At 42.4% G+C, this 13894-nt stretch overlaps 1 protein-coding gene across 4 annotated transcripts in view; it reads left to right on the forward strand.

Moving 5' to 3' along the window:
- The window catches only part of LOC109896017 (ceramide transfer protein-like), a 46416-nt gene that overhangs the window by 18413 nt on the left and 14109 nt on the right, over window positions 1-13894 (forward strand). For all 4 annotated transcript variants that reach the window (XM_031829921.1, XM_020490202.2, XM_031829920.1 and 1 more), the window contains 5 exons: window positions 73-189; window positions 3688-3795; window positions 7119-7254; window positions 7537-7620; window positions 7922-8079. In XM_031829921.1, the coding sequence (XP_031685781.1) occupies window positions 73-189; window positions 3688-3795; window positions 7119-7254; window positions 7537-7620; window positions 7922-8079 (603 nt within the window). The remainder of the gene's footprint in view (window positions 1-72; window positions 190-3687; window positions 3796-7118; window positions 7255-7536; window positions 7621-7921; window positions 8080-13894) is intronic.

Here is a 13894-nt window from a genome sequence, read left to right on the forward strand (position 1 = left end):
TGCTGTAGGGTTTGACGTCTCCTGTATAGGCCTAGTCACTCGTGTCTCCACTCACTCTGTCTCTCCCTGCAGCCCCACGAGTTTGACGAGTGTCGTTTTGACATTAGTGTGAACGACAGTGTGTGGTACCTACGGGCAGAGGATCCAGAGCACCGGCTCCAATGGATTGACTCCATCGAACTACACAAGGTAAGAATGAAGGTTCTCTTTCTCTCTTGTACACAGAAGTGACATACCAGAGATCCTTTTGCCACATTTCAGGCTTCAAACATAAAGATATAAAACTGTATTTTTTTGTGAAGAATCAACAACAAGTGGGACACAATCATGAAGTGGAACGACATTTATTGGATATTTCAAACTTTTTTAACAAATCAAAAACTGAAATTGGGCGTGCAAAATTATTCAGCCCCCTTAAGTTAATACTTTGTAGTGCCACCTTTTGCTGCGATTACAGCTGTAAGTCGCTTGGGGTATGTCTCTATCAGTTTTGCACATCGAGAGACAGAAATGTTTTCCCATTCCTCCTTGCAAAACAGCTCGAGCTCAGTGATGTTGGATGGAGAGCATTTGTGAACAGCAGTTTTCAGTTCTTTCCATAGATTCTCGATTGGATTCAGGTCTGGACTTTGACTTGGCCATTCTAACACCTGGATATGTTTATTTTTGAACCATTCCATTGTAGATTTTGCTTTATGTTTTGGATCATTGTCTTGTTGGAAGACAAATCTCCGTCCCAGTCTCAGGTCTTTTGCAGACTCCATCAGGTTTTCTTCCAGAATGGTCCTGTATTTGGCTCCATCCATCTTCCCATCAATTTTAACCATCTTCCCTGTCCCTGCTGAAGAAAAGCAGGCCCAAACCATGACGCTGCCACCACCATGTTTGACAGTGGGGATGGTGTGTTAAGGGTGATGAGCTGTGTTGCTTTTACGCCAAACATAACGTTTTGCATTGTTGCCAAAAAGTAAAATTTTGGTTTCATCTGACCAGAGCACCTTCTTCCACATGTTTGGTGTGTCTCCCAGGTGGCTTGTGGCAAACTTTAAACAACACTTTTTATGGATATCTTTAAGAAATGGCTTTCTTCTTGCCACTCTTCCATAAAGGCCAGATTTGTGCAATATACGACTGATTGTTGCCCTATGAACAGAGTCTCCCACCTCAGCTGTAGATCTCTGCAGTTCATCCAGAGTGATCATGGGCCTCTTGGCTGCATCTCTGATCAGTCTTCTCCTTGTATGATCTGAAAGTTTAGAGGGACGGCCAGGTCTTGGTAGATTTGCAGTGGTCTGATACTCCTTCCATTTCAATATTATCGCTTGCACAGTGCTCCTTGGGATGTTTAAAGCTTGGGAAATCTTTTTGTATCCAAATCCAGCTTTAAACTTCTTCACAACAGTATCTCGGACCTGCCTGGTGTGTTCCTTGTTCTTCATGATGCTCTCTGCGCTTTTAACGGACCTCTGAGACTATCACAGTGCAGGTGCATTTATACGGAGACTTGATTACACACAGGTGGATTGTATTTATCATCATTAGTCATTTAGGTCAACATTGGATCATTCAGAGATCCTCACTGAACTTCTAGAGAGAGTTTGCTGCACTGAAAGTAAAGGGGCTGAATAATTTTGCCTGCCCAATTTTTCAGTTTTTGATTTGTTAAAAAAGTTTGAAATATCCAATAAATGTCGTTCCACTTCATGATTGTGTCCCACTTGTTGTTGATTCTTCACAAAAAATACAGTTTTCTATCTTTGTTTGAAGCCTGAAATGTGGCAAAAGGTCGCAAAGTTCAAGGGGGCCGAATACTTTCGCAAGGCACTGTATGTAGATATTTAAACTTAGCATACTTCATGCCCTATTCACCCACTTTTCTTGAATAGAAACTCCATCGTATTTGTACTAGATTTGAGTTGTTTAGCAGACACTCTTATCCTGAGCAACTTCCATTCATCTAAAGATAGCCACATCAGTTGTAAGTCATTTTCCCCTCCGAGGTTATCAGCAAAGTCGGTGCTAGTGGGAAAAGACGAGTGCACGATTTCTGGGCGGGAGATAAGACTGAGATGCCTCATTAGGGTACTAATAAGTACTTGAGCTTGTCGTCAAAAGTGAGTATGTCTTAGCAATAAATAACTATTTTTACCAGAAAGGTGAGTTATGCACTGAGTATACCAAACATTAGGAACACCTGAGTTGCACCAGCCTTTTTGCCCTCAGAACAGCCTCAATTTGTCTGGCATTGACTCTACAAGGTGTGAAGCGTTCCACAAGGATGCTGGCCCATGTTGACACAGATGCTTCCCACAGGTGTGTTAAGTTGGCTGGATGTCCTTTAGTTGGTGGACCATTCTTGATACACACGGGAAACTGTTGAGCGTGGAAAACCCCAGCAGCGTTGCAGTTCTTGACACAAACCGGTCCGCCTGGCACCTACTACCATACCCTGTTCAAAGGCACTTAAATATTTTGTCTTGGTCATTCACCCTCTGAATGGCACACATCTACACTGATTTGAAGTGGATTTAAGTGACCTCAAAAAAGGATCATAGCTTTCACCTGGTTAGTTTGTCATGGAAATGTTCTTAATGTTTTGTATACTCAGTGTATTTATGGCACTATGCAGCATTACTAGTTACTGTTTATGACAATCTGACTTCTTTGCCTATATGTATTTGCTGTAGGCCATTTCAAATAAGAAAGCAAGGGGAGAATGTAGGCTAGACACAGCGGACAATTCCACCAAAGCAGCTCAATGTCCTGTCAGGAAATATACTTTCTCTCTGTCTACGTCTGTGTATAGCATTCACGTGGAGCGTGTTGTTTTTGTCTGCCAATCAGAGCTGACAGAGCGACTCTACAGTCCACAAGAAGCAACATGTGTAGCAAGTGAAGTGAGAGCTAATGCAAGGTCAGATTACACTGGCTGAAGCACGAGAGGCACGTTTCTGGTCCCTTTCCCTTGCATCCTGTGGACACACACACACAAGCCTGTTACATACTGAAGCGGTCTCCACCAGACAGGAATATTAGAAAATATTTTCCTCTACATAGCCTCTGTCCAGGCTTTCAGCAACATTAACTTTTATTGTGATTATAGCCTAACGGTGGTTATAGCTGGGGTTTTATTTTAATTTTTTGCAAAAAAAAAAGTGGTTGGCCAATTGGGGTCAATACCATCCTATATCACAATGTTTTCTGAGTATATAATTATGATAGGACAAATGTTGACATCTCCATACCCAAGCATACAATGCACCGTACCAAGCCTCCTATAGGCCTCCAAACCTATTGGGTCACAAGCTGGCGTAGTCAGTGTCCTGTTCCCCCTTCAATAGATCCCATTGGACTAAAGGCAATCCTTGTGCTTTCCTGGAGTAGACCTGTTTCTCAGGGTTTGATTCTGTATTTCACTGGCTGGGGGAATAATGTATTTCTTACTCTGGAGACTGGTCGAACACGTGTTCCCCAACTTCAGTCGTCAAGTACACCCAACAGCACACACTTTTTGTTGTCGCCCAGGAACAAACACATCTAATTCAACTTGTCACAGGCTTGATGATTAGTTAAAAAGTAGAATCAGGTGTGCTTTTCCGGGGCCACACAAAAATATGTACTGTTGGGGGTGCGAGAAGACCGGAGTTGAGAACACTGGTCTAATGTATTCTCCCCCCACCCCTCCAGGCGGAGTCGGGGTATGGTTCAGAGTCCAGTCTGAGGCGTCATGGCTCCATGCTGTCTCTCACCTCTGCTGCCAGCGGCTTCTCTGCCACCTCCACTTCCTCCTTCAAGGTAAACCACCACAACACTGACAACAAATTTCCAGGGAAATTCAACCTGCGCATGCCTAAATAGTTAGTCATTTCCAAATTAATCCACATTTATAATTATCCTTAAGGTCTACATGTTGGAGTTCAGGCTTTATTTGAAAAGTTTAAGTCGGAAATTTTCATGGTTTTTTGAAAGAGCTCACAGTGCTTGTTTCTCCACTCACAGCTGTCCCCCAGTGTTGGTTATGAAGATGTGATGTAAATGAAGCAGTATAGACCAAATTGAAGTGTTGTGAGTTTTGTTTGCGTGTTCTACAGTCTTGTAAAGATCGCCTGTCCCAGCCAACACCCCTATGTCACATCCAGAATGTTTTTTAGGGAAAGTTTTTCTAAAACATGTACATAACATCAGTCACAGCCTGTAAAGCTAACTTTTATCAAGGTTTTATATGGTCTATAAATGCTTTATAACTCTTCATTGCCCGTATCCTTTTTCAGTGTTATGATATCCATAATATCTATTTTCATCATTTAGCAGATGGATATTGATGTATCATGTCTTAGCTTGTGCATTCACCACATTTTGTGTGATTGTTTTGAGATGTAATCTTCAGACTTTTAGAAGCAATTATTAACATCTTGAAAATGATATGTTCCGTCTAGCTAATATTAAAATATGAGATGGAATGCATTTCTCATACATGGCAGTAATGTTTTAAAGGATAGAACGATGAGAAGAGTGCTTATCAACAATCTGAACAGTCCTGGAGTGTCCTTTTCAAATGAAAGCACCCCAAAATACACCAACTTAATCCAGTGTCCAGAAAAGTGGATTGACATGTACAGTGCATTCGGAAAATATTCAGATCCCTTGACATTTTCCACATTTTGTTACGTTAAAATGGATTCAATTGATTTTCCCCCTAATCAGTCCCTCCAGGATTTCGCACGGGGAAAAAGTGATTTCTGCAGCCAAAAATGCTTGATTTTGATGCAGCTATTCTGAAATTCTGTGATACATTTTGCAATTCAGTCATGGTGATCTGCCGCTGCTGTGGGAACTGTTCTGACATTCTCTTATGCTTTGCTGATTCGAAGTGACTGTTGATTGTTGACTTTCTCTAGTTACCAAAAACATTTGGAAATTGTTTCGCACCGATGCTAACTGTTATTTTCGTTGGCAAATTACCTTTTTTTTTTTTTTGATTGGTCCATTTCCACGGTAAAAGTGCGGGAATTGGTCAAAATTGCGAGCTCTCGCCTAATATGCACTGATTGGTTGATTTTGTGATCGCGGAATCCTGGAGGGACTGCCCAATCTACACAAAATACCTCATAATGACAGAGCGAAAAACAGTTTTATCAAATTTAAAATAAAAAAACAGGTACTCATTTACATACGTATTCAGACCCAGGTCCATCCTGTTTCCATTGATCATCCTTGAGCTGTTTCTACAACTTGGGAGTCCACATGTGGTAAATTCAATTGATTGGACATGATTTGGAAAGGCACACACATGTCTATATAAGGTCCCACAGTTGACATGTCAGCACAAAAACCAAGCCATGAGGTAGAAGGAATTGTTCGTAGAGCTTCGAGACAGGATTGTGTCGAGGCACAGATCTGGGGAAGGGTACCAAAATATTGAAGGTCCCCAAATACAGTGGCCTCCATTATTCTTAAATGGAAGAAATTTGGAACCACCGAGACTCTTCCTAGAGCTGGCCGCCCAGACAAACTGAGCAAGTGGGGGAGAAGGGCTGTGGTCAGGGAGGAGACCAAGAACCCACCCGATGGTCTCTCTGACAGAGCTTCAGACTTCCTCTGTGGAGATGGGAGAACGTTCCAGACGGACAACCATCTCTGCAGCACTCCACCAATCAGGCCTTTATGGTAGAGTGGCCAGACAGAAGCCACTCCTCAGTAAAAGGCACATGACAGCCTGCTTGGAGTTTGTCTAAGTGTCTTTAGGTAACTTTTGATAATGAGATTCTCTGTTCTGATGAAACTAAGATTGGCATTTAGGCTAAATAGTTCAATCTGGAGGGAACCTGGCACTATCCCTATGGTGACGCATGGTGGTAGGAGAATCTTGCTGTGAGGATGTTTTTCAGGGACTGGGAGACTAGTCAGAATCGAGGGAAAGATGAACGGATCAAATTACAGAGATCCTTGATGAGAATCTGCTACAGAGCACTCAGGAGCTCCGACTGGGGCAAAGGTTCACCTTCCAACAGGACCACAACCCTAAGCACACAGCCAAAACATCGCAGGATTGGCTTCGGCACAAGTCCTTGAGTGGCCCAGCCAGTGCCTGGATTTGAACCTGATCGAACATCTCTGGAGAGACTTAAAAATAGCTGTGCAGTGTCGCTCCCCATCCAACCTGACAGAGCTTGAGAGGATCTGCAGTGAATGGGAGAAACTCCCAAATACAGGCGTGCAAAGCTTGTAGCATCATACCAAAGAAGACTCGAGGTTGGAATAGCTGCCAAAGGTGCTTGAACAAAGTCCTGAGAAAATGGTCTGAATACTTATGTAAATTTGATATTTGCAAAAATGTCTAGACCCATTTTTGATTTGTCATTATGGGGTATTTTGTGTAGATTGAGGGGGGTGGGACTATTTAATCCATTTTAGAATAAGGCTGTAACATAACAAAATGTGTCAAAAGTCAAGGGGTCTGAATACTTTCCAGACAGCACTGTATATGCAATAAATAGAATGTTAGAGTACTAATTGGCCTTGCGTACTATTCAGGCTACCTGTAATTATGCAATATGCTTTCCACTGACCTTTTTTAAAAACATTCCAAATGACAACAAATTTGTTATGATAGATTTTGATCTTTAAGATTGGAATGTTTATTTCAGATTCTGTAACATACATAGCCGTCGTTTGTCATTCCCATGATTACTTTAGAGAGGACAGTCTTTTCAGTATTGTCGTTTTTGTGTACAGCCTTTCCTTCGAAATGGCTCTACATATTTTGACCGAAGACTTACAAACTCACAACTTTTGCTAATATGTTCAGTCTCCCAAAAAGCTTGTCCATTTCATGTAACCGCCATAACACTTTTTATTGGCTTAATTTCGCCAACGTGCCAGAAGTCTGCTTTCTTGGTATACACCGCCCATTTAAATAGTTATTCTGCATACGCAGGCATCGCTCCTGGACAATACAGCCCCTGGAAAGGTGTAGCTAGGCATTTTGTTTAATTCATTCATTACCAAGGGACAAACCTTAACTTCGTGCAGATGTCCCGTTGATTCCCAATGCATGATTGTTTAATTATGTTAAGATCTAACAGTGAACCCGTGTGTTTGTGTTGTTGGACCTGAAGGGCCACAGCCTGCCGGAGAAGCTGGCGGAGATGGAGACGTTCAGAGACATCCTCTGCAGACAGGTGGACACGCTGCAGAAGTACTTTGATAGCTGCGCAGATGGAGTCTCCAAGGACGAGTTCCAGAGAGACAGAGGTAGACTTAATGTAGCTGGTTAACATGGAGGGAGAGGGACTGTGGACCCCAGGAAGAGTAGCTTCTGCAAAAGCTAATGGGGATCAAAATAAACAAATAAGCTAACATGGAGGGAGAGGGACAGTCAGAGGTACTGAAGAATACCTGGAAGGGGCTTTGGGGGCTTTCTGTGGGTTTTACAGTTCCATATTGAACTGGCCATGTAAATTGTAATAACCACACTTGCCACAGAACATGGAATGGCAACCCTGGTAGAATAATGGAGTCTTGTCTCCTTTCCAGTGGTGGAGGAGGATGAAGACGACTTTCCCTCGAGCACACGGCCCGATGGCGACTGCCTTTACAACAACGGCAGCAAAGAGAAGCGTGAGGATCAGTGTGTAAATTCACACTTATACTATTACTAAAGTTGCTACTACTTGTAGCAGTATGAGTGTTTGTGTCCTTGAGCAAGGCACTTGACCCCTAAAATAGCTCTAGGGGCGCTGCACTGTAGATAACACTGCGTTCCTCCCAAATGTGTGTTTGTGTTGAATGTGTGTTGTGGAAGCAGATCAGAAAACGAATCTTCGTTTCATCACCCCTAAAGCACAGTTATGTGTAGAATGGTGGCATGTGACATTGGAACCATGTCATCAAACTGTGTCATGTCATCTCTCTCTCCCAGTGTTTCCCGCTGCTAATCCTAAGGGCATGAATGGGATCGACTTTAAGGGTGAGGCCATCACGTTTAAGGCCACTACAGCTGGGATCCTGTCCACCCTCTCCCACTGCATCGAACTCATGGTGAAGAGAGAGGACAGCTGGCAGAAGAGACTTGACAAGGTATGGCACTGCCCACTGCTGTAACAGCTAATCACAAGTCTTCTTTAGTTACCAACAGGGTCATTTGACCCCTCACCTCTCTCATGGGACACTTCCCCAGTCAGGTTGTTGTTGCAGAAGAGAACGAGTTATCATTTTTAATCGAACATGGCTGGTAAAATAGAAGTGGACTGGTGTGTTTATGCTTTAAGCCAGTGAGAGGAGACAGTACACAACTCCTGGTTCAGCAGAGGCGTTGTCTAACCTGTGGTGGCAGATCCAGTCTAATGTGTGTGTGGAGGTGATTGGTGCATCTGGTCACCTCAATGCCCCACTCTGCCTTAATTGGCTTTTAGTTTCATTATGCCGGACTGTTATGTGTTTGGAAAGAATCTCCCTCAGGTAGTATGTCTAACAGTTGTGCAATAGGCATGTAAAACATTTAGAAACATTCAACTCTTCAGGGAAGATAACAGTGAGTTTGCATTCGATTAGAACTATTAAAACATGGCTAGATTGACATTCTGTCTGAAAGAACTTTGTAATGACAGCACTTGTTAAACACCTTTCAAGACAATCCTGCTTTTGAAGGTAGAGGGCTCTTTTTGTTTTCATCATGTGAAATAAACCACACTTCATCTGCATTTCCGTAAAGTCACATTTGAATGGTTTAATTGTTTGAATGGTTTAGTGGTGATTTGAGTGGATTAAGAATTGAGAATGTCCTTTGTAGATACTGCAGTCTGTAGGAATTCACCTCCCTACCTTGCGTCAGACACATGACTAAGCTTCACATCCTTACTCTGCTCAGCTGTTGAAAACCAGTTCTTCCATTTTATTTTCAAGGCAAGTTGCCCAACCCAAGAAAGGGAGGTAGGAGTAGCCTGCAGTTGGTTTCGACTACCAGCGTGGCTGGGTGTGTGTGTATCTTGAATGTAGCATATGTTGATCAGGGAGAGAGCGTCACAGGACAGGACACACACTCCAACACACAAACTGGAGTAAGTAGTAGGATGACTGCTCGGACATCGTGGTACCTTCTGTCTTCCTGGAAGCCCTCGCTACACAAGAGGGCCGACATACTGAAATACGAAAGCCAGAGATGGATCCCACTACAGACTTGCAGCCGCTTCTTTACAGTACGTATTATAGTGTCGGTATTGGTTGAAGCGAATCAACTTGATTGGAGGTACACCACACTCCCAGCCTCTCGTTATGAACCGTCCGGCCGTTACCAAGAACCACATACCAGAATTTTTAACAGGCTTGTTAGCAATTGAGCTTTAAGAGTATTTTCTGCGCCTACATAGCTTAACTTGTATCAGTCGGATTAAAACGAGACTGTAGTGTCCATAAAGTGAACATTGGACTTAAAAAATTGCCGATTGGCTACATTTGTAGGCGCACCAGTTTTAATTTGTTTATCGCTCTCACATGCTCATTTTCTGTCCCTTAAGAACCAACGATGTGCTATCTTTTTGTAGCATTTCTGACAATGCTAAAATTGGGACCAACAACTCGGTTGCTGCAGAGCTAGCTAACACCTGGCACATGAAAAGCAAGACCAACCTTGATTTCCCTAAAATACTTTTCATAGCAGGTTAGGAGAGCATTTTCGCTAACCCTAACCCTTTCTTAACCTAATTCTCCTACAGATACTGATAGGATCAAAAGAAAAGCAGCACTGCTCTTGGCTTAACTCTCTCCATTCAAATCTTACCTTAACATTAGATACTGACAATGGTTCAGCTCCTAGAAAGAAATTATCAAATATTGAGGAAGCTTATTCTAATGCTTAGGGTATGCACTAAAATGAATATTTGTCACATTGCACACATTGTTAGGCCTACACTATGATAATAGAACTCAATTGATTTCAATGTGATTGAAATACTGTATCTTTCAATGCAGTCATCTGTTTTCATTTGAAGCAGCGTTTTATCCTTTGCTTGTTTATAACAATTGCAAAGACATTGGCAACTTTGTACTGTAGTCAACTTTGTTCTGAAGTTATCGGCAGTCACAGAGCGACAGAAAATAAATGTTTGTTTAGCTGAGATCTTCTGTGTATAACTCCTTGAAGACAGTTGAAAAAGCATTCCTCTTGAAGCTAGTTGAGAGAATGCCAAGAGTGAGCAAAGCTGTCATCAAGGCAAAGGGTGGCTACTTTGAATAATCTCAGATATAAAATATATTTTCTTTGAACACTTTTTTTTGGTTACTACATGATTCCATATGTGTTATTTCCTAGTTTGTATGTCTTCACTATTATTCTACAATGCAGAAAATAGTTTAAATAAACCCTGGAATGAGTAGGTGTGTCAACTTTTGACTGCCACTGCATATACCCTTCAAATTAGTGGATTCAGCTATTTCAGCCACACCCGTTGCTGACAGGTGTATAAAATCGAGCACACAGCCATGCTACTCGGCGCTCTCGCTCTGTGAGCTTGTGTGGCCTACCACTTTGTGGTTGAGCCAGTGTTGCTCCTAAATGTTTCTACTTTACAACAACAGCACTTACAGTTGACCTGGGCAGCTCTAACAGGGCAGACATTTGACAAACTGACTTGTTGGAAAGGTCGCCTCCTGTGATGGTGCCATGTTGAAAGTCATTGAGCTCTTCTGAATGGGCCATTCTCCTGCCTATGTTTGTCTATGGAGATTGCATGGCGGTGTACTCAATTTTATACACCTGTCAGCAACGGGTGTTGCTGAAATAGCCGAATCCACTCATTTGAAGGGGTGTCAACATACTTTTGGCCATGTAGTGTTGCTACTGTAGTAGGTCCAAGCTGTGTGCTGGAAAACCTTAGTAGAGCATGTGTGGAGTAGGCATTGTGGTGATCATGTGAATTTCCTTCTGCTTCAGACCAATGGCTACTTCTCACTTAGCTTTTTTCTTTAATAGGCCTAGGGCTCAGCGATGGCTGCTTCCAACACACCACAGCAGATTGGAATACGCTCTTAATGGAAACCAAAACTGACTTGTATCCCAGTTTTCTCCTTCCCTCCTTTTTTCTAGTCAATATTTGGACTTGTATTTGGATCAATTTCCACTATGTTGTAGTTTTTTGATAATAGGGTTTAGTCACTAGTTTGACAGATCTGTTAGTTGGAATTTGAGTTGGTTTCGAGTTGGAGATTATCCTAATCCAAAAGTGTACTCTCTTTCTATCCTTAGTCATTACAATTGTAATGGACCTGTGGTAGAAATGTAGGCAGCAGCACCGTTCAGAAGTGTCCTGTTCCATCTTGTAAAAGTTTGTTTTTAATCCTGTGTGACATTTAATCTGCTTCATGTTGTTATTGGAATTCTGTGTCTTTTTGAAGTAGGTGTGCCTACTGTTCCGTTTAGTGTTTGTTGTGGATTTCATTGTGCGAAGCGGCACTTCGTTCTCTTTGTACTTTGTGACAGCCCTCAAGCCAGTCAGCCAGGTTTAGTGCACCTAAGTGGGGCATCATGAGCAAGGAAGCACCTCCCTCCTGCTACTGGAAGACAAGTCTTAGAGGATGCCAGACAAAGGCCAGCCTCATTTGTCTTGAGTCAGTTTAATTACCTCTGGTGGAGCATGAGACTGGAATTTAAACTATTTTGAGCAGAGTGTCCTAGCGTAGAATACTGCATAGAATCGGCTTGCCTTTTTCCTCCAAACATAACGATGGTCATTATGGCCAAACAGTTATATTTTTGTTTCATCAGATCAGAGGACATTTGTCCAAAAAGTACGATCTTTATCCCCATGTGCAGTTGCAAACCGTGGTCTGTCTTTTTTATGGAGGTTTTGAAGCAGTGTGTTCTTCTTTGCAGAGCGGCCTTTCAGGTTATGTCGATATAAGACTTGTTTTACTGTGGATATAGATACTTTTGTACCTGTTTCCTCCAGCAACTTCACAAGGTCCTTTGCTGTTGTTCTGGGATTGATTTGCACCTTTCACACCAAGGTATGCTCATCTCTAGGAGACAGAACGCGTCTTCTTCCTGAGCAGTATGATTGCTGCGTGGTCCCATGGTGTTTATACTTGCTTTATACTTGCATACATATTGTTTGTACAGATGAACGTGGTACCTTCAGGCATTTGGAAATTGCTCCCAATGATGAACCAGACTTGTGGAGGTCTACAATTGTTTTTCTGATGTCTTGGCTGATTTCTTTTGATTTTCCCATGATGTCAAGCAAAGAGGCACAGAGTTTGAAAGTAGGCCTTGAAATACATTCACAGATACACCTCCAACTGACTCAAATGCTGTCAATTAGCCAATCAGAAGCTTCTAAAGCCATGACATAATTTTCTGGAATTTTCCAAGCTGTTTAAAGGGCACAGTCAACTTAGTGTATGTAAACTTCTGACCCACTGGAATTGTGATACAGTGAATTATAAGTGAAATAATCTATCTGTTAACAATTGTTGGAAAAATTACTTGTCATGCACAAAGTAGATTTGCTAACCGACTTGCCAGAACTATAGTTTGTTAACAATACATTTGTGGAGTGGTTGAAAAACGAGTTTTAATGACTCCAACCTAAGTGTATGTAAACTACCGATTTCAACTGTATGTACAGTGGGGCAAAAAAGTATTTAGTCAGCCACCAATTGTGCAAGTTCTCCCACTTAAAAATATGAGAGAGGCCTGTAATTTTCATCATAGGTACACTTCAACTATGACAGGCAAAATGAGAAAAAAAATCCCGAAAGTCACATTGCAGGATTTTTAATTTATTTGCAAATTATGGTGGAAAATAAGTATTTGGTCAATAAACTTTTGTTATCTCAATACTTTGTTATATACCCTTTGTTGGCGATGACAGAGGTCAAACGTTTTCTGTATGTCTTCACAAGGTTTTCACACACTGTTGCTGGTATTTTGACCCATTCCTCCATGCAGATCTCCTCTAGAGCCGTGATATTTTGGGGCTGTTGCTGGGCAACACAGACTTTCAACTCCCTCCAAAGATTTTCTATGGGGTTGAGATCTGGAGACTGGCTAGGCCACTCCAGGACCTTGAAATGCTTCTTACAAAGCCACTCCTTCATTGCCCGGGCGGTGTGTTTGGGATCATTGTCATGCTGAAAGACCCAGCCACGTTTCATCTTCAATGCCCTTGCTGATGGAAGGAGGTTTTCACTCAACATCTCACGATGCATGGCCCCATTCATTCTTTCCTTTACACGGATCAGTCGTACTGGTCCCTTTGCAGAAAAACAGCCCCAAAGCATGATGTTTCCACCCCCATGCTTCACAGTAGGTATGGTGTTCTTTGGATGCAACTCAGCATTCTTTGTCCTCCAAACACGACGAGTTGAGTTTACCAAAAAGTTATATTTTGGTTTCATCTGACCATATGACATTCTCCCAATCTTCTTCTGGATCATTCAAATGCTCTCTAGCAAACTTCCGACAGGCCTGGACATGTACTGGCTTAAGCAGGGGGACACGTCTGGCACTGCAGGATTTGAGTCCCTGGCAGCGTAGTGTGTTACTGATGGTAGGCTTTGTTACTTTGGTCCCAGCTCTCTGCAGGTCATTCACTAGGTCCCTCTGTGTGGTTATGGGATTTTTGCTCACCGTTCTTGTGATAATTTTGACCCCACGGTGTGAGATCTTGCGTGGAGCCCCAGACCGAGGGAGATTATCAGTGGTCTTGTATGTCTTCCATTTCCTAATAATTGCTCCCACAGTTGATTTCTTCAAACCAAGCTGCTTACCTATTGCAGATTCAGTCTTCCCAGCCTGGTGCAGGTCTACAATTTTGTTTCTGGTGTCCTTTGACAGCTCTTTGGTCTTGGCCATAGTGGAGTTTGGAGTGTGACTGTTTGAGGTTGTGGACAGGTG

This window comes from Oncorhynchus kisutch, linkage group LG8, assembly GCF_002021735.2.
Source record: "Oncorhynchus kisutch isolate 150728-3 linkage group LG8, Okis_V2, whole genome shotgun sequence".
Taxonomy (NCBI): Eukaryota; Metazoa; Chordata; class Actinopteri; order Salmoniformes; family Salmonidae; genus Oncorhynchus; species Oncorhynchus kisutch.